The sequence below is a fragment of the Nyctibius grandis genome, chromosome Z, assembly GCF_013368605.1.
Source record: "Nyctibius grandis isolate bNycGra1 chromosome Z, bNycGra1.pri, whole genome shotgun sequence".
NCBI lineage: Eukaryota > Metazoa > Chordata > Aves > Nyctibiiformes > Nyctibiidae > Nyctibius > Nyctibius grandis.
The window spans coordinates 80,480,753-80,503,178 of NC_090695.1; the positions used below are offsets into that span (position 1 = coordinate 80,480,753).

Genomic DNA, 22,426 nt, shown 5'->3' on the forward strand with positions numbered 1-22,426 from the left:
GTACACACTGTATAACTTTAGTAGACCATACATACATACTTGTATTCTTATATGTATGCATATATAAGAACTTCAGGAAGAAAAAACAACGTCCAGGACTATCAGTAGAGAAAGGATAGCAAAATGATAGCAAAACTTTGCCCAATGTTGTTGGTCTTACCAAAAAAACTATTTTCCAGCTGATCAAATGCAAAATAAACAACCCATATGCCTATTTATTTAATGAAAAATAGCCTTGTACAGACAGAATAGATAATGCTTTATGTTAAAACACTTTTCTTCATTAAGCATTTTGAGTAGACTGTAAAAGACCAATATTAAAGATAACAATAGCTTGACAAAAGCCAATATTTTGGCTCCTACTTCAGAGTTTTAACCAGCCATGAAACACAAATCAAATAACATTGTCCAGTCTGAAAGTCACTACGGTGTTTTATTATTTATTTTTTAAAATCTGCAAATGTTGAGCATTCATTTATCCTTCTCACCCTCTCAATATAAATTTTCTCTTTCAGTTGTCTGATACTGCAATAAAATAAATGTTTCTGTAATCATTCTTCACATTCAGTGCATTTTTGTTCCACTTTCTTAATTGCAAAAACAATTCAGGTTTGAAGAGCCTATCTTCCTGATGATTACATTATGCTGCCTTAAAAAGACCATGTCAGCTTTGCTTCTCTGTTTGAAAAATCACTGCATACTGCTATCCCCACTAGTTCAAACTGGCCTTTTCCTACTGTTATAATACTTAGTAACTCCCTACTTTTATAATCACGTAACAACCACCATGAAAACACACATAAGAAGAAGAAAGTATTTATAAATCTAATAGTAATAATTTATTGCAAGATCAGAAATACCTCGTTGAAGTGAAGGGTACCATTCAGAGGGGTTAAATCATATCTGGCTGCTTCCTCAAGAATCCATAACACTTTAACTGCTCCTTGTCCTCCGTCACTTCGACTTACAGTGAGCAATACAACTGCAGCAGAGTCATCAGGTGTCTGAGGTTCCTTCACTGTTACCTGATGAAGAAAGAGAAGGAGGAAGTAGGAAAGGCTGTAGCAAAAGGCATCAATACTGACTTGAGATAAAAACCAAAAACATTATCAATGACCACATAAAATAAGGACAAAAGTGAAAATCAACGGGAAGGTAACAGACGTAAGGAATGTGTTGAATTCTGCTAGCAAAGATTAGTCACTCGTGCTGTTTTTGTATGCCTAATGATTCAAAACAATGAGTCACAAGCAGACACAGCACCAGCAAAATGGAGAGCAGAAGAATCATTCACTGACAAGAACTAAGATGAGATACGTTTCATAATTTCTTTCCAAACTGTACTTTCAGTAATACAGATTATTACAAAAACATTATAATATTCAACAGACTAAGAAAAATGCTACCTGGGATGTCCTGAATTCTTAGTATACTGAATTAAATTAATTCAGTCATGCAGAAATCTACATCTACGCAGCAGCACTTTCATTGTTATTACCATCCTACACAGCTAGATGAAGACAAGCATAATACACCTTTCAATGAAGTCATGTCTTCCACTGCAGTGAAGGCCTACCAAAACTGGCTATGTGTTAGTGAAACAAAACCACTGTCCAGCTTTAGCAGAAAAGACTGCAATTCAAGTCAAACTCACATTCTTTTCTTCAAACCCAAATACTCCAACAGGGGAATCATTTGGTGGAATAGCGACAGTTACCAGGGTGTCATCCCCAAGTCTTGCACCACCTGTTACCCTCACCAGGGCAATCTTGAATATCTCAAGGAATTCAACTTCACTGTCATCTATGATTGTAATTTCTATTTCTCCTGCAGCCTGCAGAAATTGTTAAAAAAAGAGTAACAAAGTTTCATTTATAATATTCTGTGAATTATTTGAAAAAATCTGAAATTTAAAATAGGTACATTTTACCTAATAAAAGATAAACACATTGTTCAGTTGTGCTTATTTCTTATCATACTTGTACATTTATAATAAGATAACAAAATTTCAAGAGCGGTTTTTAAGTCCATCAATGTTAATCTTTTATGTTAAAAACAGCAGACTTTGGTACTCTGTAGAAAGTGCAGGTAGACAATATTGTACTTAAGCCAAAATTCTGCTCCCAAAGTATATCCTTCTACTTGCCAAAGACCAGTTCTGTTCACTTGAAATCAAAACCCCTTGTGTACACAAAGTATTGTCAGGGCAGCATGAAATCTAAAACTTTATGTAGAACACAGCTAAGAAAACATACAGGCTTATTCTGAAAATTTACAGAGAAGACAGGCTAAGTTACAAATTTTCAGTGAAACAGGTTTTATTTTTAGAAATTATGTCTTCATTTGTACAGGTACCAAAGGCATACAACCCTATTTGGTCAATGCTTATGAACATTCTGATTTTCCATGTTAAAGAACTGAAGTCAGGACCATCATTCACATATACAAGGACATAAATAAAATGTTTTGAATGAAAATATGCGAATTCTGCTGGAAGAAAACATAAGAAACTCTTAAGCCGGTAACCCAGAGACAGTTAAACTTTCAGCAAGCACATACCTGCCCATCTGCAAATGTAAGGTTTCCAAATGATGGTGTGAAGTCTTCATAGCTAGCAGTTGAATGAATGGCTTCCCAATACAGAGTTACTGACCCAAACCTCCCAGCCTGTCGAACAACTGGAAGTTTCACTATATTCTGTGGTGGCGGTACCTCATAACCAGCAACAGCTCCAGTTATATCCTGTAAATTCAACAAGAAATTGCTGAATGTCACAGCAATCTTTTTTTTTTTTTTTTTTTTGCATATTGACTTGCAGGTAAAAATAAATGAAGAAATACATAATCACTTGTACATTGGTCTGAATTTAGCACTGACATTGCTCTGAGCAAAAGTCTGGATTTGATGACCTCCGGGGGGCCCTTTCAGAATATTCCATGAGACCAGTTTTAGCATTTCCAGCTCCCTAATAAATTTCATATATTAATTGTGAAGAACTTACTAAGAAAAAATTGTTTGTCTGGTATCTGGCCTGTGTATCCAGAACAATTTCAAAACTGGTCTGAAAACACAGACTCTTCTGCTGGAATGCTACTTTAAATATTTTTCATTCGTGTTTACTTACCTTTGTAACACTGAAACTAAATATTCCTCTGGCATCATCATTTTCTTCAATTGTTATTTCAGCTATTTCTAACCCAAGTCTCTTCACACTTGGCTGACCACCAGTGGGAGAATCTACCAGTTGCACATCAGTAATATTGATTATAAATCCTTCCTGTAATTCTGGAACATTGTCCTGCAAAAATATTTTTAAATGTCACTTTTTTAATAAAACACTGTAAGTTATAATACATGTAGAAAGCTGACTACTTGTAGGTTGCTTACTGTTCAAAAATTCTTAGCACTTGGGACCATACAACCAATCCCTTGCTTCACACCACATGGAAGGTGAAAAAGACTGCCTTTGCTGAGCTTTAGAAACTGAAGTTGGCAGTCAGATTCCAGATCTGTGAGAACTTGAAAAGTATTGCTGGCTGTCACTTGTTTCTCCTATCTATAAGAAAGGTGGCTAGATTTCACAAACTAAGCCAGAACTTGAAAAGCAATACCTCCATTCTGAATATATTTAAAGAATATACACATTTTTGGTGAAAAATTAACATTTCCTGAACTACAGAACAAATCCATTAAGAGGCATGGTTAAAAAAACAGCAAGCACCTAAGAAATTTAATTTTTTTTCCTTTGTCATTATTATATGTTAATTTTCGGACTACAACAAAATGAAGAATTCAATTCATTCTCAGTGATCAGTACTTGAATTATTTTGGAAGAGATGGATGCAATTCTTACTAATATACAACCATCTGACAAGGCAAGAATCCCACCGTAGCCATTTCTAGAATGCTAAATCCTACTTTTGGTATAGAAACAGTATCGTTTTCCCTTTCCTTAAAAGCCATTACTAGCTAAAGTTGTTGTCAGACTACTCACCGGCAAAACAGTGACCACAACAGAAGTTATTGTGGCGTTCTCTGCCATAATGATTGTCTTCTTTTCCAGCATGTAATCCTCATTCTCTGTTGCTTGGTTGGAAAGGGGGAGTTCAAAGTTAGGCGCGGTGCTGAGCTGAACCGCAATCTCTCCAACAAACCCCTGTTCTCGAACAATTTGTAAAGTAAAAGTAGTTGAATTCACTCGCCCTATAACAAGGAGGGGAAAAAAAATCAAGACATGATTGTTGTAACCCTTGCCCTGCTTCATTTTCAGCTCACCTAATTGTACTGGAGCTGCTTGCTAGAGCCCACTTCAGTTCTGTTTAGCAACACAACAGTACTTGGATAATTCAATGACGCAGGCAAACGAGCACATACAAGTGGTGTGAACACACACAACACACAGTGTGTACATCTGGAAAGCATTTAAAAACTGGATCTAGTGGAAGAATAAAATACGGAATATTTACAGTTTTAAGTGTTTGCTACACAAACTGTTACTTCCACATTGCCATATTTATTCATTTTTCCTTCAAAACAGCCATCTCACTATTTTGCCTGGCCTTTACGTGCCCAGGAGATCACTATTGATTCCAATACAGAAAGCAGCACTGGAGGCAGTCACTCTGGCTGTAAATTTTACATTTCCTTAACTCAGATGTTGAAGAAAATGAGATACACTCGTATCAGTCAGGCTCAGATCCCTTTTGGGAAAGCAGATTTGCAATTTTTTTCAATAAACCACCAGACATAGTATTAGGCTAAAAGTGCTGGTTTACGACTGGAGAAACAGTAACAGATTAAAAGCAGCAGGTTTTGTACTTCGCACTAGTTTCTGTTACTTATATTAACTAGATACTACTTCACACTTAGCACCTGTATATAATTCATTAGATGTCCAATATTTAAAGATCAGAAAAGAAACTATGCAACAAATGAAACCAAAGAACATGCCTTGAATCCTAATGTCAAAGTATAAATGTTTATAACGTGCGTGTGTGTATGTATATGTGAGGAACCATCAGAATACCTTCACAATACTTTCAGGTGCTAAAAAAAAGGCAACACGAATTCACTTTCAAATAGAATTGGTGAGGAGGTTTTATCTGCAATAATATTCTGCTGGAAAATGTATTTTTCATAAATTTTATTTGTTAATATGGACAGAATATTAAATTGCCAGGAAATTTCAATTGGGCTTCTGAAGAATGAATAGCCCATCAGGCAGCTGCTGGAAAACCAGCAGGCAGTAGAGGATGCCAGAGCAACCAGCTGCCTGGCTCCCTGGGCCAGCAGGGAGGGCAGGAGCCCAAGAACCGCGGCAGTCCTCTGGCCAACTGCCTGCCAGATCCGTTACGATTTCCTTTGGTGCCTGGAAGGAAAACTGACATAACCCAATCAAACACACAGATGGCAAGCAGACAAACCCTGATCTGGTTTTCTTGAAATGGAATTCACTCTTGCTCTGCTTCCTTCCTTTCCCTGTCCCACAGAACAAAATGCTTCCTTTTTGACCCAATTCACAAGGGAAGTCTTCCTATGCAAATTATTTTCAACAATATATTAATCCCATCAAATGAGCAAGTTCAGCTTTTTATCTAAATAGAAGTATTTTATGTATTAGTGATTTGCAACACGAGATGCCAAGATTTTAATAACTTACCCCCTAAACAAAAATGACTGGATAATGTTGATATATGCAATGTGAAATACAGCATCAAATGTATGTAATGAAATAGCATAGTTACATATTTGAAAGGATATTTCTGCTACAAATTTTAACAGAAAAATGCTGATATATATACTAATAAAATATATATATAGTATATATTTTATATATATCTCTCCAATGTTATAGCTTCAACAACACTGACTTTGAAAAAACATATATTTTTTCCTAAGAACCAAGAAACAGACTTACCTTCTGGCTCTGTGACTTTAACAAAAAGAGACTCCGTATGCCACCCAATCACACCGTGTGGAGAGTCACTGGGTAAAATGGTAAGTACAGCTCTTGCCCTTTTGGGATCGATGACAGCTCCTTTTGTGGTATCCTGAACACCCACGGTGGTAACATGGGTGAGTGTGATTTGTACGGTCTCTGAAAGCTCTGCAACACTGTCCGCAAGAATTGTCAGGGTGATTGTGGACAGGGCCTGGCCTTCTGCAAATGTAATCTGAAGTTTTAGAGGGAGGGAAAAAAAAAGTAAAATTTCTACTCAATGCTGTTATACTAACTGTTTTATTCTGTAAACTCTATGAATTTTAAAAAATACACATATGCACACACATATATATATTCACATATACATATACATATCTCTCACAGAATCATAGAATACCAGGTTGGAAGGGACCTCAAGGATCATTTGGTCCAACCTTTCCTGGCAAAAGCCCGGTCTAGACAAGAGGGCCCAGCACCCTGTCCAGCCGAATCTTAAAAGTGTCCAGTGTTGGGGAATCCACCACTGCTCTGGGGAGATTATTCCAACGGCTGATTGTTCTCACTGTGACAAATTGTCCTCTCGTGTCCAGTCAGAACCTCCCCGGGAGTAACTTGTACCCGATACCGCTCGTCTTTTCCATGTGACTCCTTGTACAAAGGGAGTCTCCATCTGCTTTGTAGCCACCCATTGAATACTGGAACATGCTGATGAGGTCTTCCCTAAGCCTTCTTTTCTCAGGGCTGAACAAACCCAGTTCTCTCAGCCTTTCCTCATCTGGCAGGCTTCTCAGTCCTTTGGTCATCTTTGTGGCCCTTCTCTGGACCCTCTCCAGCCTGTCCATGTCTTTTTGTATAGTGGGGACCAAAACTGAACACAGTATTCCAGGTGTGGCCTGACAAGTGCTGACTAGAGTGGGATAATGACTTCTTTATCTCTACTGGTGATGCCCTTGTTGATGCAACCCAGCCACCCGTTGGCTTTCTTTGCTGCAGCAGCACACTGTTCACTCATATTGAGCTTGTTGTCCACCAGGACCCCCAGGTCCCTTTCCACAGAGCTGCTCCCCAGCTGCGTAGATCCCACCCTGTGCTGCACTCCTGGATTATGTTTTTCCAGGTGCAAGACCTTATGCTTGTCCTAGCTCAACTTCATAAGGTTCTTGTTAGCCCACTCTTCCAGCCTCTCCAGGTCTTCCTGCTGACTGGCTCTCCCTTCCGAAGTGTCCACTTCCCCACTCAGTTTGGTATCATCAGCAAACTTCACCTGTGTACATTTGATTTCATCATCCAGATAACTTACAAAGATTTTAAACAGTGTTGGGCCCAATATCGATCCCTGGGGGACCCCACTTGTGACAGCTTGCCAGTTTGAGAAGGAGCTATTTACCCTCTGGGTGCAGCCTGTCAGCCAGTTCCCCACCCACCAAATGGGCCACTTGTCTAGACAGTAATGCATCCATTTCTCTAGGAGGAGGCTGTGGGGAATTGTATCGAAAGCCTTGGAGAAATCCAGGTAGACAATGTCCACCACTCGCCCCACATCAACTGAGCAGGCTGCTTTGTCATAGAAGGGGGTCAGGTTTGTCAAGTACAATTTGCCTTTGGTGAATCCATGCTGGCTTTTCCCAGTCATGTGCTTCATTTCACTTTTGATAGACCCCAGGAGGATTCATTCCATAACTTTCCCGGGACTGAATAGACTGAAGGGTCTCCTATAAGCCCTTCTTGTAGATGAGGGTGACATCAGCCTTCTTTCAGTCTTCTGGGATGTCCCCCAGTCTCCATGACTTCTCAAAGATTATGGAGAGTGGTCTCACAACAATGTCAGCCAGTTCTCTTAATATCCTTGGTGGATATTTTCAGGGCCCATAGATTTGTAGGGGTCAAGCTCCTGTAACAGTTCACATACCAACTCCTCCTTCACTGATGGTGGGTCTGTGTTTGCATCAATGTGGATATTTGTTCCCGAGCCCTGGGGCCCAACAGTGCTAGTAAAGACAGAGGTGAAAAAGTGTTGAGAACCTCTGCCTCTTCAGTGTTGCTGGTGACTAATTCACCTCTCCTGTTTAACAGTGGGCCAATATTTTCCTCTTTCTGGTTGTTGTTTACGTACCTGAAGAACACTTTCTTGTAGTTTTTGACACCTCTGGCCAATTTCAATTCAAGCCGAGCTTTTGCTTTTCTAACTGCATCTCTGCACACCCTGGCAATACCCTTGTAGCTCTCAATGCGTATTCATCTGCTTTTCCATCTCTGGTATGCTTCCCTTTTGGTTTTGAGCAGACTCAGAAGCTCACAGTTAAGCCAAGGGGGTCTCTTGCTCTTCCTACTTCCCTTACCTTTAAAGGGGATGAAGAGATTTTGTGCTTCCAGAAGTGCATTCTTGAAAAATTCCCAGCACTCGCTAGCTCCTTTATCCTCCATGGAAGCTTCCCACAGAATCCCTCCCAACTGAGCTCTGAGAGAGCTGAAGGTTGCTCTTCTAAAATCTAAAACCTTTGTCTTAGTACTAGCCTTCAGCATGCTCAGCAGGATCCCAGACTCCACAATATTGTGATCCCTGCAGCCAAGGCTACCACTAACTGATATATATATTACAAAGCAAGTCTCCTTGCTTTGTGAGTAGCAAGTGCAGCAGTGCCTCATTCCTGGTTGACATATCTGACATTTTTATGAGGAAGCAGTCCTCTATGCATTCCAGGAACTTGATGGATGTCATGTGAGCTGCTGCATTATTCCTCCAACGAATGTCTGTGTAGTTGAAGTCACCCATAAGAACCAGGTTCTGTTGACCCAAAGCTTGCTTAAGTGATCCAAATATTGTTTTGTTGGCCTTATTTTTGTTTGGAGGTCAACAGCAGATGTCTATTGTATGATCTCCATTGGAGATGACCCCTCTGATCTTGACCCAGAGGCATTCGATAGGGCTTCCACAATCACCAAAGTTGACTTCTATACATTCAAGGTTCTCCTTAACATAGAGCGTGACTACTCCTCCTCTTCTTCCCTGCCTGTCTTTACGAAACAGCCTATAGCGATCCACTGCGATTCTCCAGTCATGTCAGTGGTCCCACCATATTTCAGTTATTCCTATGATATCATAACTTTCTGACTGGACACAGAGCTCCACTTGCTCCTGTTTGTTCCCTAGGCTGTGTATATATATAAAAGAAGTGTATGGAAAAAAAATATGAGACCCAGAGAGACAGGTGACATAAAGAAACACTTTGAGAAAAATGCAATGTGGCAAAATAATTTGAAGCTCAGGTCACAAAGCAATAAATAAATTCTCCATCAGAAGCACAATAATCAGAGAAACCAAATTCCCATTTGACAGTGATTCTATGAAAACAAGTTTGGTATAATCAAGTTACCTATAGCTATCTGCTTTATAAACAGGCATTCAACCTGAGACCTGACAACTACACTCCAACTTCAGGCAAAACAGCTTAGTTGTTTCAGAGTGAACATATATCTTCATTAGCACAGAATCACATAATGGTTAATGCTGGAAGGGACCTCCGGAGATCACCTAGTCCAACCGCCCCTGCTAAGAACAGGTTCAACTATAGCAGGCTGCTCAGGGCCATGTCCAGCCAGGTTTTGAGTATCTCCAAGGACAGAGACTTTGCAGTCACTCTGGGTAACCTGATCCAGTGTTTCATCAGCATTAAAGTTTTTTTCCTCATATTTAAATGGAATTTCCTGTATTGTGCCCATTGCAGGCCCAGGATATGGCCGAGAAGTATCTGGTTCCACCTTCTTTACTCGACCCCACATATTTATACAGTTGTAAGATCCTCCTAGAGCCCCCTCCATGAGTCAGATGCTCCAATCCCTTCATCATCTTCATGGCCCTTTGCTGGACTCACTCCAATATGCCCATGTCTCTCGTACTGGGGAGTGCAGAACCAGACCCATCACTCCAGATGTGTCTCATCAGTGCCGAGTACAGGGGAGGGATCACCTCTCTCGACCTGCTGGCAAAGCTCTGCCTCCAACCAGTATGCACACAGAGCTGGCTCACGTTCAACTTACTGTCATTCGTTATATACCTTTCAAATTATTCAACATTACCTGTCTTCACTGAGGTTTCTTGCATAATACACTGAAGTTTAAGACCCTCTCAAAGATTAAAAAAAGAAGAATCAGCAAACTGCTGACTACTCAGCATTCTTTTGTCTGCAGCGTACTGGGTCTGGCTGGGCTGGAGTTAGCTTTCCCCACAGGAGCCCGGATAGTGCTGTGCTTTGCATTTGTGGCTGAAACGGTGTTGATAACACAGCAACATTTTGGCTACTGCTGAGCAGTGGTCTCACAGCATCATAGGTTGGGGTTGGGTAAGAAAGTGGGAGGGGACACAGCTGGGATAGGCAACCCCAACTCACCAAAGGGATATTCCATACCATGTAATATCACGCTCAGCAATAAAAGCTGAGGGTAAGGAGGCAGGGAGGACACAGACACGGATGACCATTTGTGGTTACAGCATTTGTCTTCCAAAGCAACTGCTACATGTACTGAGGATTTGCTTCCCAGGAAGTCACTGGACATCTGTCTGCTGATGGGAAGTACTGAATAAATTCCACTTTTTGCTTTGCTTCCATGCATGGCTTTTGCTTTTCTTATTAAACTGCCTTTATCTCAAACTTTTCTACCTTATTTTCCCCCCTGTTCTGCTGAGGAGGGTAAGCGAACAACTGTGTGGGGGTTTGGCAGCCAGACAAGGTCAACTTACCACATATGTCAAAAGAATGATGACCATATAATATGTATCAAAATCACTGCTAATTGAAGAAATGTCTAGTCAACAGTTTTGTTGATTTTTTTTTTTCAGATAAAATGATTGAGAAATGCTTTGTCTATCTATATTCTTGTTTTTAAATTCAAAGAGCCAGCCACTTACATCTGTCTCAACAAGGAAGATGTGTGTATAAACACTTAGGCTACACCTACGCTGAAGGATAAACAGAATTTTCTGGTGAACAACATTATACCTTTCTTTAGCTTTCTCTCTCTTTCTACCTGCAAACGTATGCAGTGAAATCACGTAGCATTCATCTAGAATGCTCAAGGAGTACTTTAATAATTTCAGTATGATTGTTCTGGCATCCTTGATTTCCCCTCTGTTGGTTTTTCTCTAAATTTTTTATCTTACTTCAGACCCATTATTTCCAGGTGTAAAGTTTATTTCTACAGTCTTTTAGCCCTTTCTTCCCTCTGCTGTGGCTTGTGCTATAGCTCTACAGCCTCAAGCCCATAGGGCTTTCTGTCTTCTACAGATGGCCACCAGGTGGAGGCCCTTGAATTAAAGAACCTGGCGTCTGTCGGTCCTAAGGCACGCCAAGAGCTTTGGCTAGCTGGAAACACCGGATTTTGACATGGCTGTAAATCTAAACCGTTTCAGAAACAGAGAAAACTGGGACTTGTCATCTTCTGCTGGAGCACTGAAGCTCTCAGTTGTATTGACAAGGTCAGGACGAAGAGCAAACACTCCCAGATTCCCACCTATGCAAATTATTTGACAGAGTAGCTGGATCTCACAGCAGGAAGAAAGGAAGATGGGAACAGAATACTACAGATACACATTTCTAGTGCCTGGAGAGCACTGCAATATCTGGTTCTAGAAGAACGAGAGTGTGATGCTGTGGTATTATGTACCAGCCAGAAGTGCAAACTGCCAGAAGCACAGGAAAGGACCAGGAAGCAGGAATTAACAGAAGAGTGGGGCAATTGAACATGTACTATCTTTCTCCCTCAGTACATCTGCACCTATTGTCTGAGACAATAAAATCATTGCTTCCCTAATATCAGTGATATTGTTACGTACCATTCCTGAAGCTGGAAAAACATCACTTATGCTCCCATTAGCGATCCACTCTACTGTAACTCGTCCATATGTTCCTATTAAACGTTCAATATTCAAGGTGATTAAGCTGTCCTGTTCCATTTCTTCAACTTGCTTAAATAAAGAACTCTGGAAAACATGAAGTACCAGAACCATAACATTATTTTCTTATAAAGAAAAGTTTCTTTAGGGATCTGGGTATTCAATGGGGGCCAGTGACACTGGGTATCAATAAGTTAATCTACTATTTAGTAGCTAGATACAGGTTCAAAGATTAAATTTATATGTCATAATTTTCAGAGGTACTCAATATTCCCAGGTTTCATGGACATATGAATTTAAAATGTCAGGCCTTTTTATTCTAAGGCAAAAAATCCAATGGGTTTTGTTTTGAGTTTTTTGTTGTTTTTTTTTTCAGTACAGTATTTTATGCCCAAATTGTATGAAGCAGATAACAAACAAGTGGACCTTCAAGAGAAACGTATTTTTTACTGCTGTTACTTTACTGTTATTCACCCTCCTCACACAAGTCCAGATGCAGTGTTTCATTTCAGTAAGGACTCTTCTGTGGTTTATATCTTCAGTATGCGTTTACTGCATACCTGTCTAGATAACTTCTACACTGTTGGATGATTTAAGAATTAATCACTCCAAATAATACCTTCAGTCTGACATTTTTTTCCACAGAAATGATTTTGTTCTGGCAGACTGGCTCATTCTGTGACATAAAACCCAATTATTATCTTTTTCAAGGGAAAAGGCTCTTCAGATTTGTTTACTTAATTCCCTTGACAAACCAGCCTCTAGTAACTCTATGATTGTATCATATATGCCATCTGAAAACTGAATTTTTCGGCTGTTGCAAAACCAAACTGATAAATTAATGTGTTAACTTAAATGTAAGGGGGCTATAAAAATCTCACAACAGGGAGAGATTGTAAAACTGATTTTCTATCACCTTGTGTTCTATATAATCACATAGCAATGCTAAATGGATGTTGAAAAGCTTCTAACTCAGGTTGCTACAGGACTCTAGAAAAACAATCCTGTCACATGCTCCAGTTTACAGTGTTAGTATGTTTGTACCCCATTTTTCAGAAATTATATATATATATATTTTAATGATTTACCTTAGAAGTTTTACCTGAGCAAATGCTATGATTCCATAGGCGTTGTCATTGGAAGGAATAATTATGTTAACAAAACCGTGAACACCAATCTCTGCACCTCCCTTAGGGTTTTTCAACCACACTTTGAAGCATTCTTCCTCCTCTGGGATGATGTCATCCAGGATATTGACTGCTATCACAGCTTCCATGTCCCCAGGCTCAAATATCAATTCACCTGAACTAGCATAAAAACACACACATCGAATAATTATAAACTGAGAACAGCTGATTCATGAACTTTGAAAGCACTGCTGTTAAGTTTAACAGGCATTTTTGGAGCTGGAATAATTGTTTATATTCCTGAGGAAGTTACTGAGGTTTAAAGGTTGTGGGTTTTGTGTTGGTTTTTCTTTCTTTTAAATTACAATAGACATAGAATAACTGAAATTAATTATGAAAGTAATTTAATTTACCCTAAATAAAAGCTTTAAAAAAATCAAGTCACAACTGCAAGTCCTTTCTTGCAATGTTTTAAAGCCAGTTGTGAGGCTGTTTGTTTGACTTCACGTTATCTTAAACCCACCTGTGAAAAATTCTGTTTAGTGTTAACAAGCACACCACACAGAGAAATACATAACACTCTCCAACTGTAACAAAAAACAGTATCACAGAAAAAGAAATGCAAGAGCTGGGACAAAGTTATATAAAACAAAAAAACCTACCTAGGTATAAAATCTGACTGGCTGGAGATAGTGGTCAGCTCATAAATCTGGGAGTTGGACTCTACAGACAGAGCTATCACGCTCTTGCTGGAGTTGAGAGACCTCGCAGTAGCTGAAGTGGTATGATCCGCATATGGGGCTTCCAGCATTACAGAGAACTGGTTCCCTTCCGAGTTCCAAGAATACAGTGCTGTTGTGTCCTTACCAGATAGGAAGATGTGAACTACATTGAGCAAGCAGGAGGAAGAAGAGATATTCAGTGATATGTTTAAAAGTTCTCCTTGTAATGCCAGAAAGGCCCTTGATAGCACAATGACTATAGTAACTTTTAAAGTTTGACAAATAATATGAAAAAAATAAGCGCACATATATTTCTGCAATTCCAGACTTTCAAACTAGGATTTGAAAATATATTGTCATTTAAGTCTTACCTAAGCCTGAAGGAGGCATGAAAATATGGATGTTTCTTACAGCACAGACTGGAAGAGACTGAAAGTGTCTAAAGGTAGACTGCCCTGTCTCCCAGATGAAAATTTCAGAAGCATTTCCAGATTCTACAAAGGAGCAAAATGACAAAACCTACATTATTTTGCTGCCTGTTAGTTAAATCGCACACTGGTGGCCATTTCAGAGGCAGAGCTGGGCAGCTTTAATTATGAAGTGAGACCAATTATCATATTTTCCTTTTTACTTGGTGCATAACTCCACAGTATGACTGATCTCCATGGGATGATTCATCCACTGACAACATTTAAGGGCTTTTCTGCACACATTCACATCTAAGAGCACTAAGATTGCTAGTAGACAACAGCCAATTGCAAAGAAACCTAAGGACTGCAACACAAACTTTTCAATAGGCACAGGGATGCAGTCATAAAACAATGCCTAAAATGTCATACTTGTAATAAAAAACACCATGTACTTTGCTGACCAATGATCTTTGCATATCACAAAGCCCAGAAAAGCTTAGAAAGGGTGCAATCAGCAGCTAGATGAATAGAGTTATTATTTCCTATTTTTCTTAACAAAATATTTAATGAGTTTCATAAGTATTTGAGAACTGATGCAATGCTTTTATTTTCTGAGGGACAAAACAGATTACTTTGATAAAATGCTCATCAGTGAATTGTCACTCCCCAGTAGTACTTTAATCCCCATCTAAACTCCTTTACCCCAAATGCCTTCGCTACCAAACAAGCCAGCATATATTTAGCAAACTCAGTATTTGTCTTCTGCTAAATACCTTTTGCAGTAATTAAATAGATATCAGATCCAGAAATCCAGGCCTCCATATGATTTATTTCTTTTGCTGGTAATTGATGAAGATTCCTAAACTCATTATTCAGCCACTGGTACAAGAGCATGTTCTGGCTGGTATTTGACAAAGAAACTAATAGGTACATAATGCCTCCTCTAGGAAACAAGGCTATGTTCAGAGCTCTGTACAGTGGAAGTTGATGATGCAGCACAAATATATCTTTATTCCACTGGAAAACCTGTGGAAATATGAATTAGCATAATTAGCACCAAGAGAAGAGAAATTAAGTGTCATGATGAAAAATTGGGAAGTCTTATAGTGAACTGAATTCCTCATTTCTAAGGTGGACCCTACATTAAGGTAGAAGCACACTGGTAACTACCTTACTGCAAGCAGCTGTGCCTGTTCTCCAGATGAATAGGTTTATGGTCAGAAGGTATTTCTGTTCTTATAGGCACTTAACATGGTAGACTTCGAAACAGAAATAACACCAGCAATAAAATCAAACCAAATGTAAATTATATGTTAATGTAGAGAATACTGCTACAGTTAAACAAGTCTAGAATTTCAAGTCTTATAAATCCATAATAGAAACTTAAATAATTTTTCAGAATCTGAAAGCTTATTATCCCTTCATATTTCAAACTCAAAACTAACCAAACCAGCCACATCAAAGTCCCAGGAAGACAAGTGTATTCTAACCTGGATGGAACTGGAATTGGTTGCGTGACTCACAAAAATCAAATAGTCTTCTTCATCCACAGCAAAATGTTTCACATGTCTGGTATCCAGAATAGAGATAGTCTGTATCTGTGAGGGAAGTATGACAAAAATGGTGTTTGGAAGCCACTTCAGGTGACAAGTTTATACATATATACACATAGTTTTTAAAATTGTGAAATTACATATAAAGCCATTTATAAAATATATAAAATTATATATACGTAATTTTACTATTTTAAAAATATGTCTATATATGTGGGGTTAATTTACAAAATTAATATAACTTATCATACATTTTTCAGATTCCACACAACCAGCTTTAATAACTTACATCACTGAAGTCATGAAGAGTGTTAGGGCCTCAAACTAGCTGAGCACAGAGTGTTTTTTTCTAAAACATGGTTGGACTGGAGGGCCTCCAGAGGTCCTTTCCAGCCTCATTATTTTACAATTTCGTAAGTAAAACAGATTTACCTTCAACAGTCTGCGTCCAGGCATGAATGCATACACACTGGTGTTGGAAGCTCCCTGCCCGGCTCCTCCATGAGTAATCACAAGATAGGGAGAGGCACGTATTTTGAAAGGCACACAGCTCTTAGGATTCCACATACTGAAATTCTGAGAGAGGAATAAAAAAGTAAAATTGTGACTTAAATTCTTTATTAAGTAGCATGCTTGGTGTTTGCAAGTGAATGTTTACCTCGACAGGAACAAAAACTCCTTTCCACTGGTAGACAGTAGAAAAAGTAGCTGGAGGCGTACGCAACAGAACACCATACAGTATTTCTCCTGATGTAAAGAAACACCAGCTGGACGCTGACTCTTCCACAAAACTTTGCAAGACAGACAGGACACTGATACTACCCCCTGCAATACAGTAAAATAAAAGAAAATACTATTTATTCTTGAGGTCTTTTTCAACACCAGTTTCATGATTTACTTGCCAAAACCAGACCTAGTATCAGAATTGTTGAAGTTGTCTCTAAATAGCTAGTATAAGTGTATGTAAATGCACAGAAATGTTATAGTACTGAGGATGTAATGAGAGTTAAGCAATAAATGTATTCTTCATATATTACAATTGCTTATGGAAGATGCATAGGCAATTTGAGTCCGATTCAGAATGATTCAGTTCAGAATTTAGCTAGTGAGAAAATTAGCTAGATAAGAAGTAGTGAAAAAAGTGACAAGGAAACTACAAAATGTATGTTTTCCTCCTTCTCCCCCTCATCACAACAAGCAGTCATGGTACTAAGATTCTTAAACTGCCTAAGTCGTTTGACTGCCTTACAGAAAAAAGAACTGCATTGTCAGAACTAAGCTCCAAGAGCTAAATTCCCAATCCCACACATCGGTTAGATGAGCTGCTGAGCCAGACAGGGTATTCATCCATGTTCAAAATCAGACATTTCTTTTCTGCCTTGGATTAGTGAGCAGCTATACACATATGAGTACTGGAACAAAATTGCTTAGCATGGAAATGGGAACAAGCAGGCAGAGACGGAAGGATGGCTTCCTTCAATGGCAGTGCTACCTTGGACAAGATTAAAGTGTTCATGAAATTACAGCCTGAGACTCCCACAAATGCATCGCAGTAGGCACACTGGGAGATACGATAGAAAATGTGTGGTGGCATTCTTTCAGACCAAGGCTATGTCAGGTTTATGTAAAGCGCGTCTCCTATACTGTGTTAAAAAAATCCGAAGTTACAAGTAGAAAAGACCAGATGTTATTAAACAACAGTTTAGTGACAATAATGTTCATATAAGCAGCAAGGAAAGCAACACAGATTATTGAACTCTGGCAGAAGTGGCTGATGACAAAGTGACTCGTAAGCAGCTAAGCTCTTTTATCTAATGATTTTTGACATGCTCAGAAAAACATTAATTAATGTGATCAAGTCTGAATATGTGAATTCCCATCCCAAAGTTACATGTCCTGTATGTTTGGCTAGTCTCTTGCTATCTCCACTCTGACAAAAGCAGTGGACTCTCTAGAGAAAGTGAACGTACTGATGCCAAATGCAGTATCCGACAATGTCTCCCACTCAACACTCACAGACACATTGAGCCCATTACTCCGTGAAACTTTCAAGTAAACTGTAGTGTTGGCTTCTTCAGTTATAAGGAACTTTGTCCTAAATGTGAGAATCGTGAAAATAAAGAAAAATGTATTATTTTTACAGTATACAAATAAGATTCTTACAGTACAATTCCAGAGCAGAATACAAAACAGAAATAAGAAGAAAATATTAATAACTGGTTTTGCTATCTGACATATTAAGTACATTAATTAAGGTGGTCCAATGTTTTTTACCACAAGACCTGTCAATATCATAGGAAAATCAACAAAATCTTAAACCAGCCTGAAATTTAACACACCAGCCGTATGGTTTAACCTGAATCATTTTTGCAAATGTCATTCCATATGATTCATTTGTTTCTGAAAAACAGCCCTGAGTGAAAGTGTATTTTACACAAGCAAAAAAACAAAAGTAAATTATAAAATGTATGACTCCCTGGGAATTGATCTGAGGTTTGGAGCTCAACATGGTTTACTATTAGTTGAATGTTTAGGGACTAATGAAGTACTGTTTTATGAAAAAATCCATAGAGAAATTGACATTTCTAATGATGAACAGTCCATTTTAAGTGTTTTTCTGTTCTTTTGTGTAGCAGTAATAGTATTTGACAGATAGTCTACTTTTCAAAATGACAAATCTTTTACAATTGGATTGCTGAATTTCTTTGAAGGGATTAATCAAACACAAAATTGTAGAGAGATACCATCTCTATTGAATATGAAAAAACTCCTTATAACTGAATCAGTGTTTAGTACCTATTTGTAACTGGATAGATGCTGAAAAGCCCTAGTGGAGCCTGGTTCTGTAATACTGTAATCATAGTTTGCACTCTCGTGCCTAGTCTGGCTCCTCCAGTTGGATTGAACAGAGTGACAATAAAGTGCTCATCCATTTCTGGTTCTTCATCCAGTATTGCAGAAATATGCAGTGTCTGACAAGAAAACAAGCACAGAAAGTCATTGAGACTTGACAGCTAATGATGACACAACCCTACCAGACCATACTCCTGTTTCTATTCTTTCACTGTACACCTTTGGATAGCACAGCAGGAGAACAGCAGCTCTTGAAACTGGAGAGGACAGGACTGTGGCAAGATCAGCATATCCACTTCATTTTTCTTCCTTCTGCTTTTTTCTCCTCTCATCCTAAGACCCCCTGTAATGTTACAGGTTTTGATCCTTTTTTCATACTTCAGTTCTCTACTTATTCCACACATTCCTTGGTAATTTATAGTCCCCAAACAGCTACCTGATGCCCTAATGCTGCTCAGTCAAGTTGGTTTTAATTTACTTTAGTTGGCAACTAAACTAGCTCCAGGGCAACAGGGTAATTCCACTACTGGTGCTGGGAAGAAAGAAGGAAAAAAGGCAATAGAGGGATACGTGAAATACTCTCTCTCTTCTTGATGCTTCTTTCCCTCTACTGCACCACTGTGGATAAGAATGGGATCTCAAGGTGGTCTCAAATTACCAGAGAATTATCTACAAAGAGGTAGGTGTTTTTACTATCATTTGGTGCTCACTGTCATCCTTCCCACTACCCAAACAGGCAAAAGTTACAGAGGTACCTATAGCTTTGCTATAGAAAAAAAAAAAGTTACCAATGATGGATCTGGAACAAAACTGGAGCTTACAACCTTTTAGATCCCTGTTTACTTCTGCAATAAACCATATTTAGAGACTGTTTTAAGAAGTCTTTGACTTCCCACAGATCTGCTAGGCTGGTCAGCACTGCAGTTCCAAATGCATTTAAGGTTCAGAAACTGAGAACCAGCATTTCCAGTAAGGTTTGTTTCAGATTGTACCCCACTAGCCATAGTATACTAGCCTGTTGCTGACCCTAGCTTCACTGGCAAAATAAAATAAAATAAACAAAACAAACTGCCATTAAAATTCAGAAGGGTCAGGACTTCACAAACTTAAGCTAGCTCATTTTCTTGCTGACATTCTTGTGGGGACAGTACAGAGGCCGTGAGCTCAATACTCCCAGAAGAATAAGTCATTTTCTATTCCTAAGACTCTGAGAGCTGTTCACTTTTTGCATTTGTTGCAGCATATTCTGTTCAGTTCGGACCAGCTGAAGTATCACATTACAGAATGGGATTTTTACTTTACACTTGTAAATTATCACTTCATTTCAAAGTTTGTGCTTCAGTTACATGCTGAATACATACAAAGAAATGTTCCTATGCATACATGAACATTATATATCCATTATATCATTTTCAGTTCAACTCAACTAGGACAAAGAGAGAAATATCTACAGAAGAGCACATTTATTTTTATGCACTCCCACTCCCGTGACTCAATTTGCTCTGAGAATGAAGGAAAACATGAGAAAAAAATTAATGCAAGAAAAACATAAGACATTTCTGAAATCTTTCCAACAATTTCAAAAAAGCTTTCTTCACTTCTTTGGGAATTACTGTCACATTACCTTGAATCTGACTCCCTCTTCCAGCACAATATATCCTTGAGAAGGGGTCAAATCCACTGATGCCTCTGAAGAATCAATTTCACTTACAAGATATTGAACAGTCACAGTGCCAAATATCCCCTGAGGAGGTTCTCTAATAATGTTTAATACTGCAACACTTTCCATCAAATGGAGAGCTGTTTGCTCTCTTAGGAAGAAGTGATCGCTGTTATTGAATGACAAAATTCCATGGCCATCATCATTGGCAAGTATAGTAATTGTGGCTTTTGAGAAATAAATAATGGAAATATTATTTAATTAACATAGTAAAATATAATTGTACATATATACAAATAAAATACATATAAACACAAATCCATTCTTCCTTTCATGTATATATAATGCTTTCATGTCCATGATATTACTTGAAGACAATATGTAAGTATTTTACTTTATCTAGGAAGATTTCTAGACAGGAAGAACCTAGATTTTCTTATCAAAAAGCTCACTTTTGCACTTTTTGATTCCTTGTTTTACATATTATCTTGTTAATTGCATAGATTTCATACAGATGTTTACAAAGGAGTATAAAGATCTACCACAGCAGGGCAATGGTGTTTTCTGAAATATGGCTATTCAGAAGAATGAAATTAAAATGACTGCCATAAAATTCTAAAGAATAAGAACATCAAAACTAAGTTTTACCTGTTGAGTTCTTCCCTAATTCCAGCTCCAGGGAGGGATTTGTTAAAATTAACTGGAACTTCTCATCACCTTCAGGAATATCATCATCAAAAATTGTAACAACAACAGATTTATTCCTTTCTCCATCAGCAAAAAAGAGAGTCTAGCATTGAAACACAGAAAGCATTGAATACCTAACAGTTGTTAATACACACAGAATTTTTCAACTAAGGTAAACAGAATTGTCTTAAATACGAAGGAACAGGAGGCAAGAAGAGCTATAACCTCTGTGCCCCTTATAAATTGATTGGAACAGAGGTAAAAAAGTTCAGCACATTGCAGAATGAGGACAAACAAGAGCAATTAACTTTGAAAGTCTTGTTGTAAAAAATATGAAACCTTATGTGAAAATGTATATGCTCTTTTCTAAGCAAAACTGTATTTGAGATAGATGTTTCAAAGTTTACAGTGTGTCTCATGTTTAAAAATACTTCAGTGTTTAAAAATACTTCATTATTTAAAAATAAAGAAACAGTAAAATAAGATGACTAATTTTATCTCATTCTATTCAAATGACCAAAGCAATTGAAGCCAGTTTTAAAATCAAGCCGCACTACCGATCATTCTGCAGAATAAACACGCAGACATTCTTTTGAGGAAGCTAAAGGAATTAAAAGTACTCTATTTAGAATTGCTTCTTACCCTTGAGGTCACATTAAAATCCAAACCCAGCTGTGCCTCCAAATTTTGGGCATAAAAAAATACAGACACATTGCCATATGATCCTCTGTTTCGGTATGCCATTACTATCAGATTCCCGTGAGATTCGTTAACTTCAAAACTAAAAGAAAAAGCAAGACAAATTCTCAGTGCTCACTGAACATGTTCTTTTGAACAAGATGGTAGATAGTTGTTCTGTTTTCATTTCAAATGATTCCCTCTGCTTTATAAGAAAAAGGCATCATTGCAGTATCAGCATCATAACAAATGCCTAATACAACCTTGTAACCTTTGTTCCTTATCTAGATGGAATTAAGCTATAGGAGGTTGTGCTTTTTTCCTGCTTATTAGTGGCAGATTAAGCCTGTCTATGCTCATGTATCCCTTCTTCCTAGCTCCTGAAAATTAAGTCAGAGAAAAAGACCTGGGAGATGCCAGTGTGTGTGCTTACGTAGATGCAGAGGCTGGAACACTGGATGGAGGCTGGGGCGGTGACGCAAGTTCACAATATAAAAGGACATCAGTGAAAGTAAGTACATGGTAGCAAAAGATTTCTGAGTCAACATACTGTAAAATTTTGGGTTTTCAGTGTGGGAATTATCTCACACTTTCCAGTTCTACTGAATTGAATGATGCTTTGCCATCTCAAAGATCTGGCCCTATTTTTAATATGAGTTTTAATGTTAACTGAAAATTAAAATAATTGGGCAACCCCAATCACTAACTGACGTAGAGAGTTCTTCAAGGAGAGAAGACTTACTTTGTACTTTCCCATTCAATTACTCCGCTTACTCCATCATTAGCATCAATAATAATTTGAGAAGCTAAACCTTCCACATCTAGAATAGAAAACAGAAGGACAAAAATGAAAGAACAATAAAGTCCATTTTCATGATTTTCAAGAATAATAGAAACATTTCTTA

General features: G+C 38.2%; 1 protein-coding gene across 1 annotated transcript in view; it reads right to left on the bottom strand.

Annotated features, from left to right (window-relative positions):
- Nucleotides 1-22,426, bottom strand: part of ADGRV1 (adhesion G protein-coupled receptor V1) — a 282,099-nt gene that overhangs the window by 192,307 nt on the left and 67,366 nt on the right. The window contains 20 exon segments of the mRNA XM_068422903.1: nt 861-1,025; nt 1,655-1,834; nt 2,560-2,742; nt 3,125-3,298; nt 3,995-4,203; nt 5,918-6,173; nt 11,772-11,918; nt 12,934-13,138; nt 13,621-13,843; nt 14,052-14,174; nt 14,864-15,116; nt 15,581-15,688; nt 16,076-16,219; nt 16,302-16,468; nt 17,614-17,738; nt 18,440-18,615; nt 20,121-20,383; nt 20,805-20,946; nt 21,486-21,624; nt 22,264-22,342. Of these exon segments, the coding sequence (XP_068279004.1) occupies nt 861-1,025; nt 1,655-1,834; nt 2,560-2,742; nt 3,125-3,298; nt 3,995-4,203; nt 5,918-6,173; nt 11,772-11,918; nt 12,934-13,138; nt 13,621-13,843; nt 14,052-14,174; nt 14,864-15,116; nt 15,581-15,688; nt 16,076-16,219; nt 16,302-16,468; nt 17,614-17,738; nt 18,440-18,615; nt 20,121-20,383; nt 20,805-20,946; nt 21,486-21,624; nt 22,264-22,342 (3,461 nt within the window).